Source organism: Seriola dumerili, unplaced genomic scaffold (assembly GCF_002260705.1).
Source record: "Seriola dumerili isolate Sdu_G_001 unplaced genomic scaffold, Sdu_1.0 BDQW01002429.1, whole genome shotgun sequence".
Taxonomy (NCBI): Eukaryota; Metazoa; Chordata; class Actinopteri; order Carangiformes; family Carangidae; genus Seriola; species Seriola dumerili.
The window spans coordinates 297,396-312,729 of record NW_019176684.1 but is presented as its reverse complement, the minus strand read 5'-3'; the positions used below and the strand labels follow the sequence as shown (position 1 = coordinate 312,729).

The 15,334-nt window shown below is 39.0% G+C and overlaps 1 protein-coding gene across 1 annotated transcript in view; it reads left to right on the top strand.

Moving 5' to 3' along the window:
* The first annotated feature begins 1,034 nt into the window (after positions 1 to 1,034).
* The window catches only part of lig1 (DNA ligase 1), a 51,516-nt gene continuing 37,216 nt past the window's right edge, over positions 1,035 to 15,334 (top strand). Inside the window, exons 1-8 of the mRNA XM_022769257.1 lie at positions 1,035 to 1,142; positions 1,773 to 1,841; positions 2,702 to 2,882; positions 5,720 to 5,885; positions 7,496 to 7,633; positions 9,816 to 10,193; positions 10,355 to 10,463; positions 14,518 to 14,604. Coding sequence (XP_022624978.1) covers positions 1,126 to 1,142; positions 1,773 to 1,841; positions 2,702 to 2,882; positions 5,720 to 5,885; positions 7,496 to 7,633; positions 9,816 to 10,193; positions 10,355 to 10,463; positions 14,518 to 14,604 — 1,145 coding nt within the window. The 5' untranslated portion in view covers positions 1,035 to 1,125. The remainder of the gene's footprint in view (positions 1,143 to 1,772; positions 1,842 to 2,701; positions 2,883 to 5,719; positions 5,886 to 7,495; positions 7,634 to 9,815; positions 10,194 to 10,354; positions 10,464 to 14,517; positions 14,605 to 15,334) is intronic.

The window sequence follows — 15,334 nt, the reverse complement described above, 5'->3', positions numbered from 1 at the left end:
GTAGAGTAGTTCATTATTCACTGCTGTGTGATTTATAATACAGACTTTGTATTTATTGAGTTGGACAATGTTGTGTGTTTTTTTTAATAGACATGTTGAGAAACCCGGCTTTTCTTCTGTCAGTACTTCAAGCCTCAGTGGGGGAATTGCACTTGTAAACAATTAACATCATGGCACTTGTGTTTGAGTAAATAAAGAAGTGCACTCAAGTTACATTATTCAGCTGTTTGTCTTGCATTTCATGACTTCATGAAAATAATAAGAGCTGCATAAATGATGCATTCAAGCAGACACTGTGAAATTTTCATGAAGGGAGCCATCATAATCTTCTCTGCAGCATCAGGACCAGCCGTCGGCGTCTGCGGGTAGCACTCCGACACGGCAGGGGGCAGTAGCACCTTTGACATCCCACAAACTTTTCACGGCACCGCTTTTCCCGGGAGAGAAGGAGCGCTGAGATGTGCAAAAAAATAAAGAGGTGCCACTCTGACAAGTTTTTGGGTACCATCAGCCTCAGCTTACTTGGGAAGCTGTAAAAATGTGATTTACTAATACAAGTATTTACTTTTGAGGCATTTTCTTTCATAGCTATACACCATATTATCACACTTCACTTTCATTTTCTGTGTCCATAAGAATGATACAATACACAAACAATATAGTTTTGGCAATATTATTTTTCAGTATAATATAACAATAGCCTATATCAGATCACCTAGCATAATGTAAGGATAGTTTTTCTACGGGTTTTATGTGTTTTTATGGTTTTTCAGTTATTTGGATAATATGTTTGCCATTTTCACCATATTGCTTTGTATTCGTTTCTTATTATGTGCCAAGCCAGCTGTACTAGGATAGCCAAAACCTGTCCAAGAAAAAAATATGAGGGAATCCTAGTGGCTAAATTTGCAGGCCAAAAACGGAGCCCGATTTTAGCTCACGAGTGAACCTTCTTGTCCTTCGACAATCTTTGGCTGAGGTGTAATTTTGGCGCCGAATATTCCAACTATTTTGTCATTCTGCAGCGCGGGACTTTGAGTTATCGTTCGTGGATGTTGGACCTGTGCTATATATTAACCATTAGTCTTAATTCATTGTCAGGTGAAGGAAGAGTTTAAAGACAACATGCAGCGCAGCATCGCGTAAGTAAAGTAACGACAGCCGGTAACGGTTTCTGTTTATCTTACGAGAACGTAGCATTAGCTTTGTGACGTTTGGACTTGCATTAGCATTAACTGACTAAGTTCAGTATGCTAGGCGTCTTTAAAGCGCCTACAGAGGGTGTTAGCCTCTAAAGTGTCGCTGAGTTTTAGTGTTAGCTACATTACCTGTAAGTTAGCGTTAGCATACGTTGGTCTACAGCATCTGTTTTGGTGATAGGACTCAGTTTTTATCCAACAGTGCAGAGTGACCCAACTATTATCAAATTAAAGTCCAGGCGGAGAAAACCTTACTGTATCGGTTTACTGTGTCTGTGGGCGTAACCCTATTTGTTTTGGCACAAATGTAAAGGTTTCAGAATAACTTTGTGATCCTGTGATCATCTAGCATAACCCTCTGTAATGCGCATGAGGCTTGTTTTGTTACCAAACTATGATTCAAAGCTAGCTGCTCATTTTCAGTTACCACCACTGCTTTGAATTAGTTAAACACAGCTCGGCTGTGTTGTAATTTGCCAGCTGAGTCCAGTTTATTAAAGTGGAAATTCATTTTTTTGACTCTCAATCCTGCTAACACTCAGCTGTCTGTATCTGTTTGTCCTCTTCCATCAGCTCCTTCTTCCAGCCCAAGAGCAGAGACAAGGATATTCAGAAGAAAACTGCAGATGAACCAGTGATAAAGTAAGATCATCTTACTTTTTAATCACTCAGAATTTGAGGTTATTGCTGTATGAAAGGGTTTATTATACCAGTCGGAAGGAGAGATGCACAGAAATCCATCAACTCCAGAAAATCAGGTCCATTTATAGTGAAATTTGTCGCTCGTGTCACACACAAGTTAGAAAAACTCTGACACAGATGACTGAACTCACTGATTACAGGATATTACTGCTACTTATTACAGCTGTCAGATTAGTTAAAAATGAATGCATCATTGTCTATACAAATACTTAAAAATACCTGCATTTAATCCACAGACAGAAATATTATTTGAGATTGGCTGATATAGCTGGGGAGATACTGACTGTAAGCTCAGAAGTCAGTAAACATCATCAATGCATGAGCTAATTTTCAAACACATTTTTGCACTGAGACCTCACTGACAGTTTGAGTGTGTGCAATTATCTTTGAATCACTCTGAATCTGAGATATCTGTTGCTTAATAAAAGTTTTTTGTGTCCAGTAGTTATTATCAAAAGTGATGATGAAAAGGGATAACTTCAGTTTCTCATCTTGAAGCTGCTTTGATGATAACTTGCTCATTATCTCTCCTCTGTATCATCTTTAAAGTATGTCTTAAAACTCACTTTAATACACTTGTCTTTGTGTAATGATCTTTTCTTCATTGCTTTTTGGTCTCTCTTTTATGACTCCTCCCTTGATTTTATGTCACAGTTGTTTTTTTTATTGCTTTTTCTAAAGACTTTTATCCTTTTTTTGAATTCCATATTGTAGAACCTTGTGGTCGTGTATATGAGGCTTATGGCTCTATTTATTTGAATTGCATGATGTTTTAACAGAGTGTCTGTGTTCATCCCCAGACCTGTCAAGAGTCCTCTCAAGGTGCAGAATGGTGCCGTTGAAACTGATTCACCCATCAAGAAGGTTGCCAAGCGCAGCCGTCAAATCCTGGACAGCGACGACGACGAGGCACCAATAGTTAAAGAGCAAGTTGCCACCAAAGGACAAGGAGACAAAGAAACCTCCAGTAAAAAAGAAAAGGTAAAAAAAAAAAAGTTCATCAGTTTGGACTTGGTGCAAAAACAAATTGACATTTTGAAGGGATTTTGAGTCAAAGAAACAAAGCAGAAATTCTTAATATAACGAATGCCTGATGTTATAATTGTAAAAGATGAAATAACAGTAGACTTCCGTTTTTCTTGCACAATGTCAAAGTTATTCAAACAACAGGTAACCACTGCAACATGCACAAGCAGGATATAATAAGACTGTTAGAGCTCCTGTAGGCAGATCTGTGCATATTGTTTATTCAATGGAGGGTAAATACAGGTCATACAGAGGTACAGTAATTGTATGGTGACTCACAATGTTGAATGCATTCGTTAATAACCCACATAATGAAAAGACCTGATTATCAGCTTTGGCTGTCGCTGAGCCACCTGTTGTTGTTTGATAAACACTTCTCTTTACCGCCCTGATCATTTTGTTTTGTAATATGTCAGTCATGTTTCATTATTTGTTCATTGAGGGAAGAGATTGTTACAGATGCATGATGTTTGTCACCATGACCCAACCTCCAAAACAATGATTACAATGATTTGAGCCTTTTTCATGACTCCGGCCAAAGAGCAGCTCCACTGGAGATAAGTGCAGGGCAGGAACTAATGGTTATTTTCATCATTAATTGTTATTTTATTTTTTATTATTCATAAAATGTAAAACAACTGTGAAAAATGCCCACCAATAGTCAAGGCCTGGATGGGTTCAAACTTTTCCACATCTGGTCACAGTTATTACAAACTGAGGGAACTTGGAAGAGCTTAACACAAGTTTACAAACAGCAGCACAAGCCGCATTAGAGAACGCTTTTCTGATGCAAGTTCACTTACTTTGAGGGTGGTCAAAACAAAAATGGTCCCAACTACACTTAAAAAAAAAAAAAAAAAAAAAAATCAGATAAGCTCAAATACACCTTCATTGATGCCACCTGTCATGTTTCATATGCTGATCCATAAATAGCTTTAGATTTTTTTATTTCAGTATATTTCAGTTTTTCATTTATACAACTAGCGACTAAAGTGGCAGAAGCTGGACGTTTTATCTATGACTGTATCTAATGATTAATATTGGTTAATCTGCTGCTTATTTTTCAATTAAATGATTTTGTCGACAACATGATAGGAAATAGAGAAAAATGACATGAAATTATAATTTCCTACAGACCAAGGTTAGGGCTTCAAATGTCTTGTTTAATCCAACAGTCCAAAGATATTCAGTTTACTGCTAAAAGTGGCAAAGAAAAGCATCATATCCTCATACAAAGAATGACAAAACCATTGACTTTGATGTTTATCTTTCTAAGTAGTTTTCTCTCAGTGGCAACACATGATGTTAAGGTGTTAGAACTGGCTCAGGTTGGTGGGAGACATGTACGGCGCTGTACGCCTATTTTAATAATAATAATAATACATTTTATTTAAAGGCGCCTTTCTTGGCACTCAAGGACACCGTACACAGTTACACAAATTGAGATTAAAACACATTAAGAATTAATTAATTAATTAACAACAATAAAAATGAAATATAAAAATAAAAACAATACAAAAGTGACAGAGCAATTGGCATCAGATGGAAAAGGCAGTTTTAAACAGATGTGTTTTGAGTTGTGATTTGAAATGGGGGAATGAATCGATATTTCTGAGTTGGGGTGGTAGTAGGTTCCAGAGATGGGGAGCAGAGCGGCTGAATGCTCTACTCCCCATGGTGGTGAGACGGGCGGAGGGGACAGAAGGATTTTGATGAGTGCTGTTTCAGTGCTGTGGAGTGGACGGAAACCGGACTGGAACTGTTCATACTGGTTATTGTGGGATAGGTGAGAATGGAGTTGGGAAGCAACTGTTTTTTCGAGGATTTTGGAGTTGAAGGGTAGATTGGAGATAGGACGGAAGTTGTTGAAGTTGTTTTATTTTAGAGGGTAGTTTATTTGTTATTGAGACGATAAATATACTGAAGATGAGAATCAGCACAGAATCAACAGTTTGAATCAAATGTGTGCTTTATTTCCCTCCTAAACACAAAAGTGAGGATATATACTTTTACCAAATCTTCATTTTTATTTTGTTCAAATTATCTGAGCTACTAAGTCTTTGAACGTACCCAGTCTTTCCTCTACTCGATAATCAGTGCGATGAATAGCAGCTTTATTGTAAGACCAGTGTGTTTCTGTGTGTGTTCTTCATCTGGGGAGTTTTATCTCTTTGAGCACAGGCTACGTGACCAACGTTTTAACAGTTACTATTAATAGTTTATAAAAGGGATAATGGAGAAATAACAACTCTGCTACATGGTTTAATTGGTTTATTGGAGGATGGCGTATTGAGACATTTCATGTATAGGGTCTAATACTTGCTTTTAGAAATTGTTGCCAGCCTGCCTACAGTTCTCTCTAGCAGGCCTCACTAAACGATGCGCTTCATTGAGCAACAAACTTGTTTCCCCACTGATGGAGGTTTGTGTTGTTCAGGGTTTGCAGTGTCCAACGCTGTGTAAAATGCTGAGATATTTTGCCTCACAGACTTTGTTTACGTTCCTGCCTTTCTTTCATTTGCTTTCAGCTGTCCCATGTGGACAGCTCAGTGTTTGTCCATAAATGAATGAATTCTCCTTTTTTAAATATAATTTGCAACTAATTTAAAAGTGAATATTCTCACTTGCCTTGGCAGAAGATGCCACATTGAGGATATGAAATACAAACAGACCACAGTGGTCCAAATCACAGTGTTCTGGACAGCTGGACAACTTCTACTGTCATTTCCTGCATTTTCAATATCGGTTGTACATGCAAATAGATCACTTATACTTCTGCTTGTCTTTTTCAGAAGGATGATGTGTTTAAGGCAGTTCCCACCCCCATGTCTCCACCACCAGCTCCAGCCACCCCTGTAACACCGGCCACTCCAGCCACCCCGGCCTCCTCAGCCTCACCAGGGACTCCCAGCACCCCTAACTCCATCTCCCCGACTGGGGCCATTAAACGCAAGACTGGTCAGTATCTGATCAGATTTAATTTACTGTGTCTTTCTTGAATTTTTTTTTTTAACCAAAGACTTAAACCAGATTTGTGGTTCTTGACTTTTCCTCCAAAGTTCCAGTGTTTTTGAACTTTGACACTAGCTGAGGATTGATAGTTTTTGCGCCTGGAGCTATTTTACTTGATTACTTGTTAGCAGGAGCCTAATGGCTCCAAATACTCATTATTTCACAATGAGGGAAAACAAAACATTTATCACAAACTGAATGCGCGAGAAGTTTTTTCACCAGAAACAGCTAAGTACACTTTCCACCCCGTTGTTCGATTTTTCTTGTGATTCTCTGGAGGGGTCTCAACCTTTCAGATTGACAACCACTAGGCTAGATGGTGCTGCACTCTTTGTCATTTATCTCATCTACTGAACCACACAAGTACCCTCTCTCTCTCTCTCTCTCGAGCCCATATCATTATTTTCCTGAGTGTATTTGCATTGTGATAATAATATTACTGATACATTGTCTTGAGGTGTACTCCACTGACTGTTAATGGAACCAGCAGAGCAAGTCGTCTTATTATCGAGGCTGATAGTCAGTGTTTATTTGGCTCAGTTTTGGTTTACAGGCTTTGGTAACTAAAAATAAAGAAAGCTCGTACATATGTAGCCATTATTATTTTATAGCTGCAGCTTGTACATGACAGCTCGAACATTTCAGACATGCTGGATACCAGTGAAAGAGAGCTGCTGCTGCTGCTTGCTGCGGTTTTCCTGTCATACATGTTCATTATCTGTAAATTCTAAATGAGATCTATGAGTAACTATCTACAGTTAACATAAATAGAATGGCCAAGGGAATTTAAGTGAGGCTCTACTTCTTTCTTTTTTTAATGTCACAGCACAAATGTAGGATTTTGAATTGAGAATTTAAGCTACTTGGAGCTGCACAGTTTTCTAGAATTGCAGATTTGTTTTGATTTGGGAAGCACCTCCTTTCTCACTTTGTTTCCTTCATCCTACTTTTGCAGTAAGGAAAGCAGCTCATTCTCTTTTCATCATCCCGTTCTCTTTGTGTCTGATGAGAGCAGCGTTTGCTTTCAGCAGCGGTTGCGTTGCCACAATAAGAGCCCTGCCACCATCACCACTGAAGAAAACACCACATTAAAGTAACGCTCTAATTTGACCAGAAATTGCATTCCTAATGTCCTGGTTTAATGCTTTCATTATAATATCTAAAAAGAAAAATAGTAGTACTACCTGTGCTGGAACCTTAACAAGGACCAGCAAAGAAGCGGATGCTGAACCTAAACCAAAATTACCCTCGAGCACAACTGCTGCATAAAATTACGGAGGAAATTACACTGGAACCATAAGCTGCTGTGCTGCATAATATGTTTCAGGATGGAATTAGTGTTTTCATTAGCAAAGTACGTATCTATGATTCTCTTTTTTTTCTTCGTTGCCCTACATCTGCAGTAAGAGAGCAGACTCGTCCTGTTTTCATCTCCACATTCTTTCTGTTTGATCATGGCATGATTTCAGTTGGGATGCCTCTCACTTCTTTTTTTTCTTTTTTTCTCCCACCCTCCCTCCCTTCTTTTAATTTAATGCCTGTCCTGACGTATGCAGCGAGGAAGATGTTCCCCAAGAGGAAGCTTGATGAGAGCAGGAGCGGCAGTGAGAGTCAGAGAGAGGAGGCCGAGGCCAAAGAGGAGCAGGGTCAGCAAAATAAACGACCCCGTGTGGAGACCAGTGCCAGCAGTGCAGGTATGCCTTCATGTCTGGTATGAGTCAGATAACAGAGTACAGCTCCTACAGGGGTCTGGAAAGTCTTTGTGTGAAAGGAAAATTACCTGGAGCCTGTCAGGGTGTTGGGAAGTTCACTAACACCTTGGATACATGGTGAAAAGGGTTAAAAAAAAAAAAAACCCAAAACAAACAAACAACTTATCAAGTATTTTATTATTACTGGTTATTGTAGTCTTTATGATATTGGAAATATCTCCACATTACCATCTAGTATTTTATTATTTCCAAAATAAAATAAAAACAATAAAAATGTCAAATATCTGTAAAATTCTTGCCAGTATTAAAGCATTCTACAATATCACATCAACATGCCTCTTATAGTCCTGTAACACTGACACTCTCAAGTGTTAAATACTGATATTTGCTGTATGTCCAAGCTCTATGGTTATAGTGTTGTATGGTGGACAAAGATCCCTGGACTGTCTGTCAGCAGCACTAAAGTAAAGCTAGGAACAGTTGCAGTAAAATTAAGCAGTCATTAACATTTTGTTGGACACATAACGTTTCCTTTTAAATTCACATAGGACAGGATTGTATAACGCTCTGTTCATAATCAAAACCAACATCATATGCACTCTCTCCACAGATTGACATGTCCTGGCTCCTATAGCCTGACCTCTTTTGTACATATGATGCAGCAGTGTGTGCTATGGATATCAGATGATGCTAAAATAATTTGTGGATTAATTAAGAGAAAATTAGTCTAGAAGAATTCAAGAATCAAGTTTTAAAGTAAAAATGTCATATTCTTTTGTTCTAGCTTCTTATACATGAGGATTTGCTACTTTTCTCTCTGTTAGTTGCGAATTGATTTTTAGTGTTGGTTGGACGAAACAAGCAATTTGTCGTCACTGATAAATTGTATTTTTCTTTATTCTCAGGCATGTTTTGATGATGAAAAAAATAATGAGTAGATTCTAGGACTGAATGATGTGCAAAAAAATCATGTTCCAAAATTATTTTGGCAGATATTGCAATTTTCATGAGTTACAATTTCAATCTGAATGATTGTTTTTGCATTTCATTTTCACTGAAAAAAACAAACAAAAAATATTTCTTTCATTTTACCTTTATCAAAGGATCTGCAGTTCTTGTGATTTCTTTTTTTTTTTTTTGCAGCTCCAAAATATCATCTAAATTATAACACGGCCAGGTGCAATATCCAAATTGCAGGAGCTGAAATTTTTTTTGATAAAGGTCAAATGTGTCACAACATATTATAAATAAACATTGTGATGCTACAGAGATGCTCCGGCCTACAAATCATATTCTCCAGACGTAAGTGAACATCCTTGTTTGGTACAAACTCCAACAAAAATCGCATCATCATCATTTTTAGATTTTTTTCAGTGAAAATCAAATGTAAAAATTACCATTCCACCTGAAATCGTAACTTATGACGATGACAATATCTGCCACAATAATCGCAATATGACTTCTTTTTTTTCTTTCTTTTTTTTTTCTTCTTTTTTTTGTGTGTCGTTCAGCCCTCTTCTAGTTGAAGCCCTGACGTCAAATGCTGCGGTTGATGTGTGTTATCCAAAGCTACTTTGGCTTTGTCGGATTTGTTTGTTCAAGTTTTGACATGATGTCTTATTCGTGAAGAAATTATAGTAATGTGTGTACAAAAGCAGGCAGCACCATTTCTTTTCAGCAAACTTACTGAGTTTTCCCACAGTCAGCACCTTTTTAAACCTGGTGTTTGTCAAGCGGCAAGTGTATCCACAGTAGCGCCGCAGGCAGGGAAATGGCCCCTGTCTCTTTTCTAAAATTGTTTGGTAAAATGGCAAAAGTGACTGCTGGATTCACCAGTCCAATCCACTTGTCATTTTAACTTATGGATGAGAAAATTAAAGTTTCATGTCTGGCTCCTCACCCAGTCGGTATCATGACCCCTGTTCTGTCTGCAGGGACTCGGTGCTACAAGTTTGTCAATAGTAATTTCTCTCTTACCTGACTCTCTTGGGTGAAAGGGAAACCTCAAAAATATAACCTGCGGCATTTATTGAAGAAGGCTGTTATGTTCAAAAATCATCTTCAAACGTTGGCTCACAAAAAAAAAAACTGGGTCGCCCTCAGGAAACTTGCTGGCATTTATCTCTTCAATGACTCCACTCCCTTTCTGTCTCACCCTGTGTAGGGAACACCAGTGAACCCATGGAGGAGGGAGCAAAGGAAGAAGAAGTTGAAAAGGCAGTGACCGAGGCTAACAGCCCAGATGAGGAGGTGGAGAACAAGAAGAAAGAAGAAGGAGAGAAGGCCATGGAGGAGGAGCAGGTGGAGAATAAGAGCTCTGATGAGAAAGAAAAGAAAGCTGAGGGGGCGGAAAAGAAAAATGAAGCAAAGGAGAAGACAGATGATGAGAAAGGGCTTGCCGTTGCCAAGAAGGAGGTGGTTGAAAAGGACACGCGAGAGGGAGAAGAGAGCCCAAAAAGTCAAACAGCGAAAAAACAGAAAGAAGCAAAAGAGCAGAAAGATAAGGAGCCAGCCAAGAAATCCCCCATCAGCAGTTTCTTTGGTGAGGAAGAATTTGCATAGCTCTGTGCTTGCACAAAAAAAAGAAAACATGTCTGTAAATGTTTTATGCTTTTATCAGTTAGGAAAGATGGCAAAATATTGCTCTGCCCCAACCCCTGCTCCACCCTCACCTTTCTTTTTTTATTTTTATTTTTTTAACAGCTCCCAGGAAAGCTGCAGTGAAGACGGAGAAACCAGAGAAGAATGAAGGGGAGAAAAAGACAAGTGCGGAGAGGAAGAGTTCAGCGGAGGAGAGTAAAGACACAAAAGGGTAAGGAAAAACTACAACTGGGTCAGGGTTGGTCACAGACTCCTGATATTGTTTTCTGGTCTGGCTGAATCTGAATGTCCGAGCTTTACCGCACTCGCAGACCGGCAGACTTAACCAGCGTGTTCTCGGAAAGTCCGTGAGTGCTGAGGGTTGTCCAAATCCACAAAGGGCCTCAAGTGGACTCTCTGTGGAGAGGGTCTGCTGTGGTTGCAGGCTTCACAGTACTTTGCTCTGAAGTATATCGATATGGATCTCCAAGAAAAGTTGAATCGAGGGCAACTGGAGTTGGTTTTAGACACTTGAAGATGTTTCACCTCTCATCTGAGAGGCTTCCTCAGTTCTGACCACTCGGCCAGGAGACCCAGGTACAGTACTTGGCCTATGGAGGGTCGTTAGCAAGGCCATGTCAGTTGATTGGTTAGTGCTCCTGGTTGTTGTAACTGCAGTTATTAGAGTTGTTAGAGACGTTGATTCAGCTTTTCTTGGATAATCATGATCTGGTTAGTAGGGTTTCATATTCCATATACAGAATATGAATAATAATTAGGATTTGTTATAATCTGCAAAACTAGATGGGAGAAAGTTTGTTGTCTGTGCTGTGCACATCCTCAGTTTAGGGTTTCACGTTGATAGAAGTTGGTGCTTGTCAGCTCATGTAAAGGGAAAAGTTTACTGTGCAATGTGAAAGTAACTGTTATTGCTACTATGTAATAAATGCAGCCTTGCAAATATCATGCACAGGTTGCCAACACCAATACCTTCAGTTCGATACAATAAGATCTGTTACATGGTCAGAGATGGCAATTTATCTCCATGGAAACACACAAGGTCTTTAAGTCCTGTCTCATAGCACAGTCAACATGTCACTGTACGTATGACAAAAGTCTAAGACATTTGGATTCAGCCTTTGTGTTTTGTTTCTCGTCTATGTACCTGGTGGTTACATACGGTTGTTTAGCAGGTATGTTGTTCATTCTCAGTGGCAGCATCTGATACACTTAACTCATCCTCATAGTGCACTGTTCAGCTGACCTTGACCTCTGACCCCTCATGTTGTGTGCATGCACTGCTTGTCAGGAAGGAACATGAGAAGAAACGGATTTGAAACTGATATTGAAGTAGGGCTATCACTAATGATTATATCCATCATTATTCCCATGTTTTTACTTGGTCACATTGATTAATTACCTCCATCAAGGAAGCTATAGTTTTAGTCAAATTCTTTGTTAGTTATCAGGGTTTTTCAAAAGACTTTTGAGATGATCACAAGTGAATCACATGAGTCACAAATTCTTGTTGAGAGTTGGCTAAGAGACAATGCAGACCAATTAGCACTTTTTTAAATGTCTTGTGTGATGAACACACTGGATCGTTAAGTCGATAGCAGTGTTTCCTCTACATTCATTTAGCAGTGGGGGCCCGCCACTGCTAAATTATAGCCGCCACGCCTTCAAATTTCGTTCTTTTTTTTTTTTATTGTCGCAAATGCACCACCGCCACATCTCTCCACCTTCACAGCACAGCCTGTGTGATGATGAGCGCAACAGCGGGGGGAGGGGAGGAGAGGGGAGGGAGGGAGTGGGGTGGCTGGGGGATCCTATTGGAGTTAATTACTCGCGAGAGCGCGGCCTTGAAAGTGACGTCACGTCAGGCACCAGGTCAGAGTCAGAGAAGTGTAGTCGTGAGGAATAAGGCAGCGAACTACCGGAGAAAAGGTAGACTTATTAGCCAACTCAGTGACGCTAACTTGGGTAAACTAATTGATAGCATTAAGCTAATATCTACACGTCATTATGTATTAACTGCTGACTGCATTTTCAGATGAGCTTGTTCAGATACTTCTCTAAGAAGAGAAAGACAACAGATGAAGAAGACGCTAGTCAGGTAGCCTATCATAAGCCTTTTACTGACTCGTAAATGATGATGGTTAGGTAAAAAATAATATTTTAATGTTCACACTTGTAATCAGATGTGATGTGAGTGTAAACTATATAACGCTGAAAATCAAGTGCTCTGAGCCTGGGTGCAAACTTTGCCACTGACTCTACAGCCCCATCTAGCTGATCTTTATATGTTTATTTATTAATTTTATTTATTTAATGTTATTGTTTTTTTTATTTTTTACTTTTTACATTTTCAACTGGTTAGAGTTGAAGTAACATTTATTTTTCACAAACCAAAGGTATTTATTTTTCTTGACATTGTATATGGCTGAGATATATATTGTAAAAGTTCAATGGTAGCGATAAAAGCATTTTCAACTGGCCAGCCAATAAATAGGTTTTGAAAGTAAAATCTGCTGTCAACTGCTCATTTGGTCATTTGTGTATGCCCCCCACCCCCCACCACCCCCCGGAGAGCATGCCCCCCACTGCTGAAAAAATCCTAGAGGAAACACTGGATAGGGATGGACTTTACTGTTCTACTTGACAACAACAATGTATGTTTGCAGACATAACCAGCGTTTAATGAACAAAAGTCAACCTTGAACCATTCAACCTCACTCTGCGATGACCATAGGTGTGATTTTTTAACTTAGTTTACCGCTCCTGACCTGAGGATGATGGTTGTATTGATACAGATTCCTTAATGAAATAAACCACACTTCACCATGTTTACAGTTGCTCACAAAGGCCAATCTGTGCTCTTGTGGGCCAACATCACAAAACATGTTGTAATTGTCAAACTTGGCAAAAGGCAAGAATTCCAGTTTTTTTTTGTCAGGACCTTGTGAGGTGTCCCAGATGCTGCATCGGTTGTCTTCTCCTGTGACACACTACACGGAGTAAATCGAGCAACTGTTGTGCCAGATGCTCAATTTGGTTTCCAGTGCCCAATGCTGTCGGGTCGGGCCATTATTGGAGTAAATATCAAAGTTATCATAAAATAAGAAAAAAAAAATCTAGTTTGAATTCAGCATTAATAGAATTTCCTTAAATTTTGCGAGAGGTTAAGATTATGGGCCAAGGAAGAAGTGATCTTTTTCTGGTACAGATTGTACAATAGGATATTTTTAAACCCCTTTGTCTCATTTTAAATATTTTCACCTGATTTTTGCCACATAAAGTATATCCAGTGATTCCTTCAGGTTGAAAAATACTTTTGGTCGTGAGTGATGAGGGAAAGTGAAACCCAGGTTATTTTCTGTAGTTACAATTTGCAGGTGTCCCCTAAACGCCTCATATGCAGGACACATCGAAATTGCGTCCACATCAGTAGACACTTGTTAAGTAGCTGCACACAGAAGTGCCAGTACATCACATGATTGTGTGTATGTGGATGTAGATCAAAAGGTTTGTTATTAAAAAAGTGCAGTCTCTGCAGAGTCTCTCTGTATGTATTCTATAAGTGCTTTAAGGCAATCAATTTTTGTATGTATGAATCATTAGTATTACCATAATGCTTATGGTGTGCACAGTGCTTTCATTACACGTGAATAAACCAGCAGCAGCTGCAGTAGTATATTACTGCTTTGTCATTTTGAGGTCATGTTAACTATTCCATCCACAAGCTATTTTTAGCTCTAGAAGAGAGGAAATGCATTTTTCATCCTCCTAACTATTTATTTTTTTATCACTGCCTCGTGTGCGACAGTGTAGGAGTGATAGGCATCGCATGAAAAGGAAAGTTCACAGCTCCCTGTAATGAATTCAGGCAATGATATTTTGTTTGACTCTGGTTTTCTGCGCCCTGCATGAGGCAAAGAAACACTTAACATATTGTGCATGTTACATATATACTATACATATTACAAGAATAAATTACTTTATAACATTGGTCTTGTGGGAATTTCACCTCTATTAAATATGCTGAACTTTTCTTAATAAGAAGTGGTATTCCTCTTTTCAGACGAACTTTGCCGTAGTTCAACTACAACTTTTAAAATATCTTCAGAAACACTCATTACATTTCAGACTATCTCATTGTTATGATAATAGTGTGCACGACTTTCTGTCTACAAAGAATTCTGAGTCAGCTTCAGTGAGTGTAACAGCTGTCACCATTGTTCAGTTTGAGACTAATTTGCTCTCTTTCTCGGTGTGTTCTTCCTCAGCGAGCCAACTTCAGGACAAACAGACTACAATCCGTCCCGGCCAGGATATCATCCCGTGGACCACGCCTGCTGGAAGAAGGGCCAAAAGTAAGTCAAGCCTACTCTTTACGCGCCCTACTCACCACACAGAATATGTGGGGATGTCAGAAGGTGGTCACTTTAAAGAAATCTTTCAAATTAATTTCTTTTACTTATGAAAAAAATAAGTAAGGAAACACTTCTTGGATCTGACAACATTGTGACACAAAACAGGTGCTCTTGTTGCGCAGGAACTCAGTGTTCACAAAAGAGTCAAGGCACAGTCAAGATGCAGAATTTAAAAATCTTGTGGCTGCATGATTAAAAACAAGACTGACATATCTTGACCGCATACCTATCTTCCTCAGGGACATTTTTTAAAACTTACTTTACATGTCGCTACTGCTGTCAAAATGTCTCCAAAATAAAAGCTTTTCTTTTTACAAACATTAAAACAAAAAGCATGCAGATAACACCATCTACCACCAAATCCAACCTCTCGAACATGAGAGAATAACGAAAATGGAGAACTGGAGAAAGGAGAAACAGAAAAAAGAGGGGGGGAGAAAGTGTTTTATTTGCTCCAGAAGAGGCCAGAGTGTGTAAAATGTTTGTAGATAGCCCTTAGCATTGTATATAATAAGCTCAAGCTTGATGCAGGTCAGTGCTCCCTTGATCCAGCCTTCAAATTGAGGGGGTGAAAACATGTTTCTATCTCAGGGTGATAAGGTGTCGAGCCAGTAAAGTAGTGAAAGCCAAGACCTTTGTAATATGACAGAGAGGTCACTGTCATAGGAAA